Source organism: Theropithecus gelada, chromosome 9, assembly GCF_003255815.1.
Source record: "Theropithecus gelada isolate Dixy chromosome 9, Tgel_1.0, whole genome shotgun sequence".
Lineage (NCBI taxonomy): Eukaryota > Metazoa > Chordata > Mammalia > Primates > Cercopithecidae > Theropithecus > Theropithecus gelada.
The window spans coordinates 129,357,256-129,372,090 of NC_037677.1; the positions used below are offsets into that span (position 1 = coordinate 129,357,256).

The 14,835-nt window shown below is 53.2% G+C and overlaps 1 protein-coding gene across 1 annotated transcript in view; it reads right to left on the reverse strand.

Annotated features, from left to right (window-relative positions):
• The window catches only part of CFAP46 (cilia and flagella associated protein 46), a 119,610-nt gene that overhangs the window by 9,698 nt on the left and 95,077 nt on the right, over positions 1-14,835 (reverse strand). Inside the window, 6 exon segments of the mRNA XM_025395562.1 lie at positions 8,926-9,093; positions 9,637-9,719; positions 10,244-10,365; positions 10,833-10,963; positions 11,793-11,869; positions 12,458-12,555. Of these exon segments, the coding sequence (XP_025251347.1) occupies positions 8,926-9,093; positions 9,637-9,719; positions 10,244-10,365; positions 10,833-10,963; positions 11,793-11,869; positions 12,458-12,555 (679 nt within the window).

Sequence of the window (14,835 nt, forward strand, 5' to 3'; positions counted from 1 at the left end):
TTCTCTGGCCTTCCTGCTTCTCTCGTGTGAGGGCTTTGTCATCACCTGGGCCCTCCCATATCCGCAGGATCGTCTCCCACCTCAAGTCTGGAATCGTATCTGCAAAGCCCCAGGACCATGCGATGTCGCAGGCTCACAGGCACCGGGGCTGGGCCGTGGGCACCCCTGGGCGGCCCGTGCCACACTGTTGTGAGAGTGTCTAGTCCGGCTGCTGCTTTCCTGTTCTGCCCCTGCCACGATGGTGGTGGCTGCACCGGGCAGTGGGGAAGGGAAGGATGTTTCAATAAGCGATGCACAGACAGCTGGATCCCCTCAGAGAAGAAAACCTTAAACTCCACCTCCCGCTCCACAGAGTCCATCTCAGATGGCAGTTAGAGGTGGAAAAGTGAAAGGTGGGAAACGAGAAATGCATTTAGAGGATGTCTTTGGAGAATATTTTCATGATCATGAGGTGAAGAAAGATTTAAAAATCCCAAACACACCTAATGACAAACCACAGCTAACAGTGAAAAGCACAAAGCTTTCACCTCAGATCAGAAACAAGGCAAGGAAGCCCACTCTTGACACTTCTGTTTAAACAGCGCTGGAAGTCCCCGCTGCAGCAGTCAGGAAAGAAAGAGAAATAACAGGCCAGGCGTGGTGGTTCACGCCTGTAATCCCAACACTTTGGGAGGCTGAGGTGGGTGGATCACCTGAGGTCAGGAGTTTGAGACCAGCCTGACCAACATGGGGAAACCCCATCTCTACTAAAATTACAAACATTAGCTGGGTATGGTGGCGTGCACCTGTAATCCCAGCTACTTGGGAGGCTGAGGCAGGAGAATTGCTTGAACTCAGGAGGTGGAGGTTGCAGTGAGCTGAGATCGCGCCACTGCACTCCAGCCTGGGCAACAGGGCGAGACTCCATCTCAAAAAGAAATTTAAAAAAAATTTAAAAAAGAAAGAGAAATGACAGGACACACATCAGAAAAAAAGATGTGAAATTATCTGTTTGTAGATAACAAGCTCTTATATATACAAGACCTCAAAGACTCTACCAGAAAACTGTTAGAACTAATAAATTAAGTAAAGTTGCAAGATACAAAATCAACATACAAAAATCAGTATTTATATATATTACCAATGAACTATCTGATTAAGAAATTAAGAAAACCACCTTTTTTTTTTTTTTTTTACTTTACTTTTTTTGAGAGGGAGTCTCGCTTTGTCGCCCAGGCTGGAGTGCAGTGGCCGGATCCCAGCTCACTGCAAGCTCCGCCTCCCGGGTTCACGCCATTCTCCTGCCTCAGCCTCCCGAGTAGCTGGGACTACAGGCACCCGCCACCACGCCCGGCTAATTTTTTGTATTTTTTTAGTAGAGATGGGGTTTCACTGTGTTAGCCAGGATGGTCTCGATCTCCTGACCTTGTGATCCGCCCATCTCGGCCTCCCAAAGTGCTGGGATTACAGGCTTGAGCCACCGCACCCGGCCGAAAACCACCCTATTTCTAATAGCATCAGAAAGAATAAAATACTTAGGAATAAATTCAACTATGAAGTGAGAGATCTGTGCCTTGGAAACTGTAAGACACTGATGAAAGAAGTTGAAGGAGACATAAATAAATGGGAAGATATCCTGTGTTCTTTGATTGGAATAATTAATATTTGTAAATGCCCATAAATGCCACATCTTAAAGCACCAACTATTAAGAAAAAGATTGATAAATTAGATTATAATAACATTAAAATATTTTGTTCATCAAAAGACACATTTAAGAGAGTGAAAAGACCAGGTACAGAGAAGACATTTGTCATTGATACAAACAATAAAAATTATATCCAAAGTATACCAGGAAAATCCAACAAACCTCAAAGAACAAAACCCAGATAACCCCACAGGACTGGCGAGAGACAAAACAGGCTCTTCACAAATGGCTGGGTGGTGAAAAGCCGGAAGGACTGGGACTCCCGGGCACGCCAGGACATGCAGACGGATGGGGTGTCTAGTAACACGGGGCAGATAAATTGTGCAGGGTGGAACATGGCTGGCCACAGAGACCAGCCACGGAGCCAGGCAGGAGCTGGAGCCACAGAGACCAGCCACGGAGCCAGGCAGGAGCTGGAGCCACAGAGACCAGCCATGGAGCCAGGCAGGAGCTGGACGCAGTGCGTGCCTTCAGATGCCATTTGCAGAGTTTAAGAACAGGCACCCCAGGCTGCAGGATTTTGGGGTGCCGATGTTGGAGGTGAGGTTGTAAAAGGCCCTGGCTTTGCAGTACAGTCAGGAGGGTGGGTGCTGTGGGTGGCGAGCTGGGCTGGGGAAGCAGGGGTGGCTCTCGGGTGGGAGCAGGTCCTGCCTCCTGCCTGGTGCTCCATTTGGGCATTTTTCTAGAGACGTGACACACTTCACTATCAAAAATGGTTTCCGACACCTCCGTGAGCCTCGTGTCTGTGCCAACCGACTCCAGCTCCGGCCTCCCTGCCTCTCCACCCAGCACGCTCACCCTCTCCACAGCCTGAGCCCTACCCAGTCCCGGGCCATGGAGCCGCCCTCCTGCCACGAAGGGCAGACACGTCCACGAAGGGCAGACACGTCGTCCACGTGGTGAAGGCAGGAGGGCAGCCAGAGGGGCGAGCCAGAGTTCCGAGAAGGGGCTGACAGTGACCTGCAGACGGACAGGGCACCCGGTGGGCCAGAATCAGATGGAGACCAGCTATAAGCTGCCACGCCGGCTGCTGTGGCAGGCCTGGAGGAGCCTCCCTGGAACACAGCACCTGTGGGGGCCTCCATCCTTGGGGGCTTCCGTCCTTGGACCGCCTCCTTCAAAGATCCACTTTGTGCCTGGGCCCTTGTGCAAGCTTCTGTGACCCCGATGCAAATTTGCTCTTTCTGTATTTCATGTAAAAAAATTCCACTCACAAGCAGGAGACTCCACAAGGGCTTGGGGTCATGGGAAGGGTCAAAGTACCAGAGTACAGAGTCCAATTTTAGATTGCTCAGGTTCAGCTGACCACAGTGAGCTGCCTGCACTGAAAGTGAGCAGTGTGACAGGACTGGACAGTGCACGCCTATGAGTCACGGCCACAGCAGAGGCCACGGCACACCCAGCCCCGGGATCTTCCCCAAACGCCTGCGACCTTCCCTCCCGCACCCGCGACCCTCCCCCAACTTCTCCCGCAGCCCCAGCCCCCACCCCCAGGAAGCCACGTACCTGCCTTCTGACTTGTACGTTAGTTTGTATTTCCCAGGCTTTTGTAAAAACGAAACCATCCCCGGGCACTCCCTGGATCTGGCCTCTTTCCCTCGGCGTAATCCTTCCGAGTGAGCCCCGTCTACGCTGTCCCAGGCACCGACGGTCCCCCCTCGGCGTAATCCCTCTGGGCCCCGTCTACGCTGTCCCAGGCACCGACGGTCCCCCCTCGGTGGAATCCCTCTGGGCCCCGTCTATGCTGTCCCAGGCACCGACGGTCACCCCTCGGCGTAATCCCTCCGGGCCCCGTCTACGCTGTCCCAGGCACCGACGGTCACCCCTCGGTGTAATCCTTCTGAGCCCCGTCTACGCTGTCCCAAGCACCGACGGTCCCCTCTCGGGGTAATCCTTCTGAGCCCCATCTACGCTGTCCCAGGCACCAACGGTCCCCCCTCGGCGTAATCCTTCTGAGCCCCGTCTATGCTGTCCCAGGCACCGACGGTCGACCCTCATTGGCAGGCAGGACCCCACCACGTGGCCGCACCCTGATGTGCTCATCTGCTCACTGGGTGTCCAGGCGTCTGTCACGTGGATGATGGACCTTTCTGTGGTTTCCCGGTTTAGGCCATTGCAGATAATGCTGCCGTAAACATTTGTATGAGTTTCTGTGGACGTGTGTCTCCTTATCTCTTTGGTAAATACCTAGGAGTGGAATGACTGCGGCATACAACAGGCCTGCGTTTAACTTAAGAAACTGCCAAACCGTCTTCCAAAGTGGCTCCAGCATTCACCATTCCCCCCAGCCAAGAACGAGGGTTCCGGTTCCACACCCTCGCCAGCACGTCCTCTGGTCGACCTTGTGAGTTTCGCCCATTCTAATAGGCGTGCAGGGGTATTTCACTGTGGTTTCCATTTGCATTTCCTTGATAATTAATGATGTCAGGCATCTTTCCATCTTTCCATCTTTCCATCGTACTTTGTTTGCTATCTAAATCTTTTCTGGTGAAGTATCTGTTCAAATCTTTTATAGGGTTGTTTTTTTCTTATTCAGTTTTGAGAGTTCTTTATATAGTCTAAATTTGTTACTATTATCAGATTCTTCCAGTCTTAGTGTAACTTTTCATTTTGTTAACAATATCCTTCAAAGAGTGGAAATTCTTAAATTTGCTGAAAGTCATACAGATTTTCCTCAGTGTTTTCTGCTAGAAATGTGAGCGTCTTTGGTCTCGGATCCATTTTGAGTTGATTTTCATGCGTGGTGTGCGGCCTCGTTTTTGTTGTGTTTTGTTTTACAAACGCCCAGGGACTGCAGCCACTCAGGGAGATGCCCTTCCTCCGCTCAGCATCGTCGTCCCTTCGCCAGCCACCACCCGGCTGTGCACCTGTGGTGCGCTTCTGGTTCCCCACCCCGTCCCACGGGTCTACACGGCTGCCGTCGTGTCTGTGCTCCACTGTGTCAACACTGCGCCCGTGTGATGGGCTCCTGACATCAGGTGGCATGTGCCCTCCTATTTTGGCTACTTTAGGTCCTTTACATTTTTATATAACTTTTAGAATAAACTTGTTAAATTCTACAAAACAAAACAAAAAAAACCTGTGGAGATTTTGACTAGAGTTGTGTGGAATCTACAGATTACTTTAGGACAAGTTGACACCTTGGCAATACTGGGCCTTCTCACCTAAGAGCCTGATGCTTCTCTCCATTTGTTTAGTTCTTTAATCTCTCTCAGCAATGTTTTATAGTATGAGTGTACAAAGTCTTGCACCTTTTGTCAAATGTATCCCTAAGTATTTCCCGGCTTGGAAGCTATTGTCAATGGTAGTGTTTTAAGTTTTAATTTCTGATAGTTAGTTAATAGAAATGCAATTGGTTTTTGTACCTTGACTTTTGTATCCTTCAACCTTGCCAAAATCACTCACTAGATCACACTTTCTACACAGATGATGAGACCACCCGCAGAGAAGAACTATCTAGATGCTTTTCCTCTCCAGCACGGTGCTGACACTGCAGTGGGTGGCCCTGCCCGGCTGCTGGCCTTGGGGGACGGCCTCAGCCTCCTGCCGACCTGCGACACTCAGGGACAGCTGTTCTGCGGATGTCCTTTGCCAGCCGGAGGAAGCTGTCTTCCCCTCCTCGTTTTCTAAGAGCTCGTATTCGGAGTGGATGTTGGGTTTTGTCAAATGCTTTTCTGCATCTATTGCAATCATCGGATAGTCTTTATTTTTTAGCTTATGGATATGGTGAATCACATTGGCTGATTTTTCAAATATTAAACGACCCTTGTATTACTGGGTTAAAATCCACGTGGACATAATATAAATCCTTGTAACGTCTCGTTTTGCTCCATTTCCTAACATTTTGTTAAGAATGTTATTAGCATCTATATTCATGAGGCATATTGGTCCTTTTTTTTAAATCTCCTAATGTGTTTCTCTGGGTTTGTGTCCGGATAATGCCAGCCTCAGAAAATCGGCTGGGAAGTAGCGTCTCTCCTCTTTAATTGCTGTGGGAGGATGTGTGTAGACATCCTCTGGGTGTCGAGGTTTTTCCTTTGTGGGAAGATTTTAAACTAAACTGTCTATTACCTTAATAGATACGGGCCTATCCAGGCCATCCCTTTCTTCTAGAGTGAGTGTGGAAGCTTGGGTCTTTCGAGGAACTTGTCCATTTCATGTGAGTTGTTAAATTTATTGACACGGCTTTATTCATTATTTACTTTTTATCTTCTCTTGACTCTGTAGTGATGCTCCCTCTATCATTTTTGATATTGATAATTTGTGTCTCTGTCTTTTCCTGATCCGCCTGACCTGACTAGAGGTGTATTAATTTTATTGATTTTTCTCAAAGAACTTGCTTTTGGTTTGTGTTTCTGTTTCCTGTGTCATAGATTTCTGTTCCTTTTTTTTTTTTTTTTTTTTTTTTGAGACGGGGTCTCGCTCTGTCGCCCAGGCTGGAGTGCAGTGGCCGGATCTCAGCTCACTGCAAGCTCCGCCTCCCGGGTTCACGCCATTCTCCTGCCTCAGCCTCCCGAGTAGCTGGGACTACAGGCGCCCGCCACCTCGCCCGGCTAGTTTTTTGTATTTTTAGTAGAGACGGGGTTTCACCGTGTTAGCCAGGATGGTCTCGATCTCCTGACCTCGTGATCCGCCCGTCTCGGCCTCCCAAAGTGCTGGGATTACAGGCTTGAGCCACCGCGCCCGGCCTAGATTTCTGTTCTTATGTTAATCATCCTTGATAATGTTTGTGTTAAATTTGTTCTTCTTTTCCTAATTTTTGAAGATAGAAATAGCGGTCATTGCTCTGTGGCCTTTTTTCTTTCTAATATACATGCTTAGTTCTGTAAATCCCTTCTTGCGCATCAGCAGCATCCACAAGTAATGATAAATTGTTTTTGTCTTCATTCACAACACAATATTTTCTGAATTTCCCTTTTAATGTCTTCTTTTATCCATGGGTATTTAAGAAGTATGTTTAGTTTCCAAGTGTTTGGGGTTTTCCAGGCATGATTTCTGTTATTAAGTTCTAATTTAACTCCACTGTGGTCAGAGAACCTACTGTGGGTAATTTGGACCCTTTAATATTTTTGTGGCTTGTTTTATGCTCAACTTAGCGTACATCTCGTCAAATGTTCCGTGTGTGTGTGTGAAAAAAGTGTACATTCTTCTGCCGTGGGGAGAATGTCACATAAACGTCCATGAGATGAGGCTGCCTGGCATGTTTAATCCTCCACACCCGACTGATTCGATGCATATTTGCTCCATCACTGTTGAGAAAGGGATGTTGACCTCCCCAGCCATCCCTGCGTGCGTCTTGTGTGTTCTGTGGCTCTGTGGGTTTTGTCTCGTGTATTTTGCCGCGATGTTAATCAATGTACAGACATTTAGGTTTCACACCCTCTTCATGAATTAGCCGCCTCCTCTTTACGGAACGGCTCGCTGTAGCTCTGGTCACACTCCCAGGATGAACTCCACCTTTTTCTGATTTAATCTCACCATGCCAACCTTCTTTGGATACTAAGAGATACGGTTTTTCCATCCTTTCTTTTTAACTCACCATTTTCTTTTCATTTAAAGTGGGTTTCTTGGAGGAAGCGTATTATGAATGCTGAATTTTCATTTAATCAGATGATCTTTTTCTTTTAGTTGGGGGTGTTTAGACACTTAATGTGATTATGGATATGGTTAGGTTGAAATATACTATCTTGCTATTTCTTTTTTATTTTTCCTATCTGTTCTCTCTTCCCTTTTTTTCTGTGTTTTTTGGATTAAGGGGCTGCTTATGATTCCATTTCATCTTCTTCATTACGTATTTGCTGTAAACTTGGGGGGGTTGTTTGTTTTTCTTGTTGTTTTGTTTTTATTGATTACTTGAGGATGTATAGTTTATAACTTTATCACAGTCTATCTTCAAGTAATATTATACCACTTTCTCTAGAGGATGGAGCCTTTACGTACTTTGCTTCCATCCCTCCCTCTCATCTTTGGTGCTGTTATTCATTTCACATTTAGGTTATAAAACCCCAAACCATTATTATTTTCCTTTGCTCTAAACTTTTTGCTCAAAAACATTTTAAAGAGATTTTGAAAATAAAGGAGTTTTAAGTGTTTATCCGTCTTTTCACTGTTTTCAGAGCTGTCTCTTTCCCTGGCCTCGCACACAGGCGGCGGCCGTCTTCCTGCCGAGGGCTCTGCAGATCTCGGAGTGGCCGTTCCTTGCAGCTCTCTCCTTCCTGGCGAACCGCCCTGCACGTTGCAGCTGTCGGTTTCCCCAGACTCCAAACTGCCCGTCCTCAACTTGGGGAGACCCCTGGGCTCTTCCTGCCCCCCCCAACAATGTTGTGACCTGGAAACTCCCCAGAGAGTAAGAGCCGGGGGGCGGGGGGCCGCCGTGGCACTCACCAGCCAACCCCTCTTTCAAGGATCCCCGTCCTGCGCGACGGGCCGGTCAGTGTTTGAAACCCTCATTTCATGTGTTTTTCTCTGGTTTACAGTTGTCTCAGCTGGAAGGACAAATCTGGTCCTTGTTACTTCATCTGAGATGGAAGCAAAAGTCCAATCTATTTATTTTTAATTTTGATATTGAAGTGCCACATACATGCAGAAAACTGCACATACCACAAGTGTAGGGCTTGGGGAAGTTTCACAAACCGGGCACGTCTGCACAGCCAGCACTCAGTCACAGAATGCGGTCACCCCCGAATCCCAGCCGAGGCCAGGGCCTTCCGCGCTCTCCCTCATTGCTCTCCACAGTCTGAGTGATTAACGGAGAGGCTGGCTGTTCACTACACATCTGGTCTCCTCCTTTGAACAGATGTTTGTGGGGGCAAGAACGGCATTAAGTTTGTCTTCCCTGTGTGTTGGCACCAGGATACTGGCACATAGCAGGTATTTTATAAATAGTTTTGAGTGTTTATATATATACATACATATTTTATTTTTGACAAGGCCTCACTCTGTTGCCCAGGCTGCAGTGCAGTGGTGCCATCTCAGCTCCCAGCCTCCTGAGTGGCTGGGACCACAGGTGCACGCCACCATGCCCGGCTAATTTTAAAATTTCTTGTAGAGATGCACTCTCGCCATGTTGCCCAGATTGGTGAGTGTTTATATTCTGTAAATATCTTTGAGTGAATAAATGCCTAGAAAAATGTTGCAACATTTGATGGTTATTTTTTGATAGGAGCTAACATTGTTTCATCTGAAAAATAAATATTTCCCTTTTAAAATTAGACATAAGGTGGCTAAGGGCAGTCCCTACCTGGCTCTTCTTTATGGAGGCGATTCCACAACATCTGAAGAGAAAATTCTCGTGACACAGAGGAAATTGTCCCTTCATCAAACACAGAGAGGCCTTCCAGTGGCAGCTCCAGGAGAGGTCTGTCTGCGACCAGGATGATCTTATCCACAACCTCGGGCTGGACTGTGTCTGGGAAACAGCCGTGCAGGGAGATCAGCTCCTGAAGACGGGACCCCTCCCACGGGGCCGCAAGGCTCCGTCTCCTGACTTGGCTGCTGGGCGCTGGGAAAGGCTGGCAGCCCGCCTTGACTCCACGCCACCTTCTCCTCCAGATGCCCCAGAACGGGGTGAGGAACCGCCTCCCATCACGCCTGTCCCTCCACACGATTTGTTTTGTTAGCAAGCACGCGTGGTGTGGCGTGGCTGCCGATCCACCTCGCGAGGGAGCTGTGCTGGGTTCCGTGGTGCTCTCAGGGGGCTTGGCACAGAGCCTCCTACCCGGAGCCTCCTATCCGGAGAGGCACGGACCCTCCGACCCAGTCCGTGGCTGTGCACAGAACCTTCCAGGGACCCCATGTGCAGGGAGGCCTCAGAGGGAGGGGCTGCAGGGCTTGTGGGGCTCCTGGGCTCCTGACCCCCCTTGGCGTTCCTGGATGGGTGGGTGGATCCCAACCCCACCTCTCCTGGCGGGACCAGCTCCCCGCGCTGAGTGGCCGCGCCCGCCCCACTCACTGTGTTGTCCTGTGGACATTTTCCTCTCCTTGTCTTTGCCCTTCGACTTCCCTGAATCAGCAACGACCACGGGCATCTGCACTCTGAAAGTCAGGTTATATATTCGAAAACAGACAGATAACAAACGCTTGGAATATAGGCGACCCCTCCTCAGCTTGTTTCACTCTAAGGCAGCAGCGCCACGAATCCCGACGCTCACTTCTGGGATGGTCCCACTGAGGTGGGGCCGGGATGAGCCACAGGATTTCGGGATCATCTCTGATCCACAGCCGAGCTAAACGGTGCCAGGTATCTGTCCCCTCTGCCTTCCTTCCCACCCCAAATCAAAGGAGCCCGGGCGGTCCCTCGGAGGTGCTTGCCATCCCACCCCACGCTTGGGCCGGGGGCTGGAGGGGCCGTGGGGAGTGGGCAGTGGGCAGTTCTCCTCCAGGCAGGAATGGAGGCAGATCCAGGAAGAACTGCTTCCTGGGAGCAGGCGGGCGGCGCGGAGTCTGGAACAAAGGTGGCCGAGAAGGCACAGCAAGCACACGTGGTTGCCCACGGCACTGGACACACGTGTCCATGCATGGGTGTGGTGGGGAGCCGGCGGCAACGTCATCCCTGGTACCTGGCCTCGGAGAGGCTGAGCAGGGGGAAGAGCGGCTGCAGAAGCTCCTCCAGGGGCCCCAGGATGCTGCTGAGCCTCTGCACAGGGCACTCCTTCTCTTCCACCTGGAGGCCTTCTGGCTCCTACTCAACCCAAACAAGAGGTCCCCATAGCAAAGAGGGCGCATGGCCCAGACCCCACGAGGGCCAGGCCCCTGCGGAAAGGCCGAGCTCCTGCCCCTTCTGCGAACAGCGTGGTGGACGAGGGCGTCCGGCTTGGTAATGAGGGCCCCACAGCACCTGGTCCATCCTCTGGAGGGTCACCCTGAGACCCCAGCCCCCACCCGTCTCCTCTGCCCACACCACAGAGGGTCCCTCCCCTTTGTCTGCACTTCAGGGATCAGGCATGGCCAAGGAGTCCAAGGAGTGAGTTCTCCCCCGACATGGAACTTGGCCTGGGAGTTGGGCAGTGCCTGGGTGTCGGGATGGCCCAAGCCCTTCAGCAGCCTGGCCTAGCGCCCCACCCCTCGCCCCACCTCGCTGGGGTCCTGGCTCTCAGGGATGGGGGCAGAGGGTCCTGGCAGGGTGGCTTGGAGTCTGGAGGGCCTCACCGAGCCTGCGTTCAGGGCCATGTCCTCGCTGTACACCTGGGCCTGGGTCTGCTTCCGGAACTGCTGGGCACAGGCCAGCAGGTGGGAGAAGGCGGTGGGACTCATGGCCAGACGCATCACCTTGCAGAAGCCTGCGGGAACGTGGACACACCCTCTGTTGCTGCCCAGGCCTGAGGGCGGCAGCTGGACCGTGCGTGGTGGGCAATGGGAAAAGGGCTGCTGTCTCGCAAGGAAGGCTGCATGGATGGAAGACCCTCCCGCCGTGTGGGGTCCCCTGGCCGCACGCTGTGGAGCGGCTGCTGCATCATTGTGCAGCCAGCGGATGGGCCTCCTGGGCCCCAGGGAAGCACACGCCCCGTCTACATCTGTTTCCAGAATGTCACAGGCTCTACAGACCCCTCCATCCCTGTGGGTGGAGGGCGGGGAGAGGCCACGCCTCCGGGACCCCAGGGGCTCCCTGGTGGGCCTTCAGTTTCTGAAAGGAAAGGGCCCTTGTGCAGGGAGCTCTGCGGCGCAGTGGGCATCAGCGCTGCTCCCGCCCCTGCTCCCGCCCCTGGTCCCGCCCCTGGTCCCGCCCCTGCTCCCATCCCGCCCCCATGCTCCCCTCCCCCCTCCGCTCCCCTCCCCCCTCCGCTTCCCTCCTGCCCACCTCCCCTCCCCCACCGTTCCCCTCCCCCATGCTCCCCTCCTGCCCCACTCCCCTCCCCTCTCTCCCATCCCTGCTCCGCGCCACCTCTCACCCCTGCTCCCCACCCCTGCTCCCACCTCCCTCCCCCTCCCCCTCCTACCCTGCTCCCCTCCCCCCTGCTCCCCTCCCCCTCTTTTGCTCCCCCCTCCTGCCCCCATTCCCCTCCCCACTCTCGCCCCTGCTCCCCGCGCCCTCCCGCTCCTCCTCCCCCCTCCCCCCCAAGCAGCCCTGCTCACCTCCTGCTCCTCCTCCCCACTCCCCGCCCTGCTCACCTCCCACCGGCTGCACCTTTCCTTTGGCTGCAGTAATGAACTTGGGTTTCTCATACGCAGCACCGTATAGACAGGACCTGCTGGCAGGACGCGGGCCAGGGTCGCAGGCAAGCCACGATGGAGACACACCTCACAGCCCAGCTCCAGTGACCTCAGAGGAGCCCAGTGAGGCCCACTCTGCAGACCACGCACCCCAGCAGGGCCCTCCCCGTGTGTGCCTCCAGGGGCACAGCTGGGTGTGCATGGCCAGTCAGGACCTGGACTGAGAACAGGCTGGGTCATGCACCGGGCAACTGGCCACAGCCAGTGACTTCTGTGGTCACTGCCAGAGGCACCGCTGGCTGGCTGCAGGCCAGTGGGAGCAGGAGAGGGCAGCCATCCTCTCCACTCCGCTGTCACAGTGACCTTCAGGTCAGGACGCCCAGACCAGACACAAAGGCCCTGTACGGGAGACAGGTCGCAGGAGGGGGTGTGCCGCGCCCCTGGAGCGCCTCCGCCCTGTGTCATTGGTAGCTGGTGTCTGTCCGGCACCTTCTCAGGACCGGCTGGAGTTCCAGGCCTCCCTGGGGTGGGGCTGAGGTGTGGGCAGCCCACGGCTGGGTCTCTGCCTCCCTGAGGCCTCTCAGCGGGCTGGGGACGACCTCAACAGGAACGAGCGTCTTTACCTGTCCCGTGAGAGGTGCAGAAAGAGGACCCGAAAGGTAGGAGGCATCTCATTCAAGAGGTTAAAGTGCTGTTCAGTGACGCAGAGATTTTGCCAAGCCTGAGTGGTGAAAAACGGCTATCAGGGGACGCATTTAGGACGCAGGGACGTCGCTGTGCTGTTCCCTCGTTTCCAGGAGACCTCGCGGCAGAGCCAGAGCGGGGCTTTGTGCCTTTCCTGCCCCGGGCTGGGGCCTTCGGGGTTCGGGGGGCCCTGCTGGGAGTGACTCGGGGATGGCACCAGGGGGCAGCAGAGGCACGCACGAGTCACCGGCGGCCCCAAAATGTCATTTCTCTCCAGTTGTTAATGTTTAGAAACCTGATTTGCATGACGTGAAGTGCATGTTCGCCAAACCCAAAATAACAAATGGAAAATTCTCCAGCGCCTCCTCCGTGAGTGGTGCCTTTCCCTCCATCTTTCCTCCTGTTCCTCCGCACCACACATGGAGACATACATGTGCAGACACATGGATGCATGCAGACACATGTGTGCACAGACGCACACTCATGCAGACAGGCATGGACACACACACACCCGTGCACAGACACACACACACAGACATGCACAGACACACACAGACGCAAGTGTACACGGACCTAGACGCACAGACATGCACGGACACAGACACGCACATGTACACAGACGCACACACTCACGCATACAGGCACGGACACACATGGACACACACGCGTACACAGCGCAGACTCAGAGCTGTGCCCCCACACTCCCCCGGGGAGGGCCCTCTCTTCCTGGCCCAGGGATGCCAGTCGGCTGTGGTCAGGCGGTGCAGGCGGCGTCTCTAGCCCATCCCCTCCTGTGGACTGTGAGTCTGTCTAATACCAGACCGGGCACGCGGTTCAGGCTCCTCACCACCAGCAGCAGGCGGCCACCACTGCCCCTGAGGGCCAGCCAGAGGGCTCCTGGAGGCCTGGGCCTCTCCGCAAGGGCAGCCCTCCCTCTGTCGAGCTGTGAGGCTTGTGGTTCTGAGTCATAGCTTCAAGTTTGCACAAACAAAGCAGTGTTTACAAAACTTATTATCAAAGTAGAATATACAGAAAGTGGTGTAAAAGCCCATGCGTGAAAAGCTTGATGGACTTTTGCAGTGGGCACACCCTGTGGCCAGGCAAAGAGACAGGACATTGCTGGCCAGTGGCCCTCCTCCCCACAAGGGGACCACAGCAGATTCTAGCAGCTCAGGCGGGCTTTTCTGCCGGGCCTCTGGCTTGCGCTGTGGGCTTCACCCAGGTGGAGCGTGGGGCTGACCCTCCTCGCCGCAGACACCGCAGCTGGGAACGCCACAGCTTCTTCATCCCTTCTGTGTCCGAGGGCATCTGGGTGGCTTCCTGTCGTTGGGGGTCATGAGCGATGCTGCTCTCTGGGGACCCCAGCGAAGCATTTCTACCGGGCGCGGAGTCAGGTGTGGACGCGCAGCGTCAGCTACAGCGATTCCGCCAGAACTCTGCCCGGGCTGCTGCGCCCAGGGGCGGGCATGAGGCCCAGGGAGCCTCAGCTGCCCCCTTCCCCGTCTCATCTCCACGGCCGTGTCCTTCTTTTCCACGGGAGCCAATCTGGTTGGTGTCTGGTTATCTGCGTCCGGCTTCAATTTTGCATTTCCCTGACTAATGAACTTGAGCACCATTAAAATCGTTTATTGGCCACACGAATCCTACTTTTGTGATTCCAACCTCATGCCATCTTCTATCAGTGTCTCCTTTTCTTATTTAAAAGGGACCCACACCCTCTCCCACGTGGGACGCACATGTGTCAGGCAACCTAGTGTCAAGGTCTTCTCATTCTCTGTGGCTGCCCCTCGACTCTCGGCAGGGCATTTTTGATGAACAGAACCTCTGAATTTTAGCCCGTGGTCTGATTTGTCATTTTTCCCCTGTACGGCTCCTACCCTGTGTCTCCCGTGGCCACAGGCGAGTGGCGCAGCCCCAGGTCCCCACAAGGGACACAGCCCTGGGCCACCTGCCAGGCCATCTCTGTGGAAAACTATGTTGCTAATAGCTCAGGGGAACCAGGCTAAGACCTCACCGGGGGAGGAAGAGGCTCCGTGAACCCTCGGCCACAGAGAACGGGTGGCTTCACAGCACGGAGCCTCTTGGCCCGCACTCAGGAACAGCACCCGAGTTCTTCAGTCTCTTGGTTCTGTATTTTCTTTTCAGTCTTTCTGCATTTTCTTTCTTTTTCTAGTCATTTTGTACTATATTCAATACAAGCGCCGATCGGGCACACATTTCCACTCTTGTGGAAAACTTTTCAACGTTGTACCATTAAATACGATGCATACTAGGGCTGTAGAGAGATTCTTCATTGGATTAGGGACATTTGCTTCTA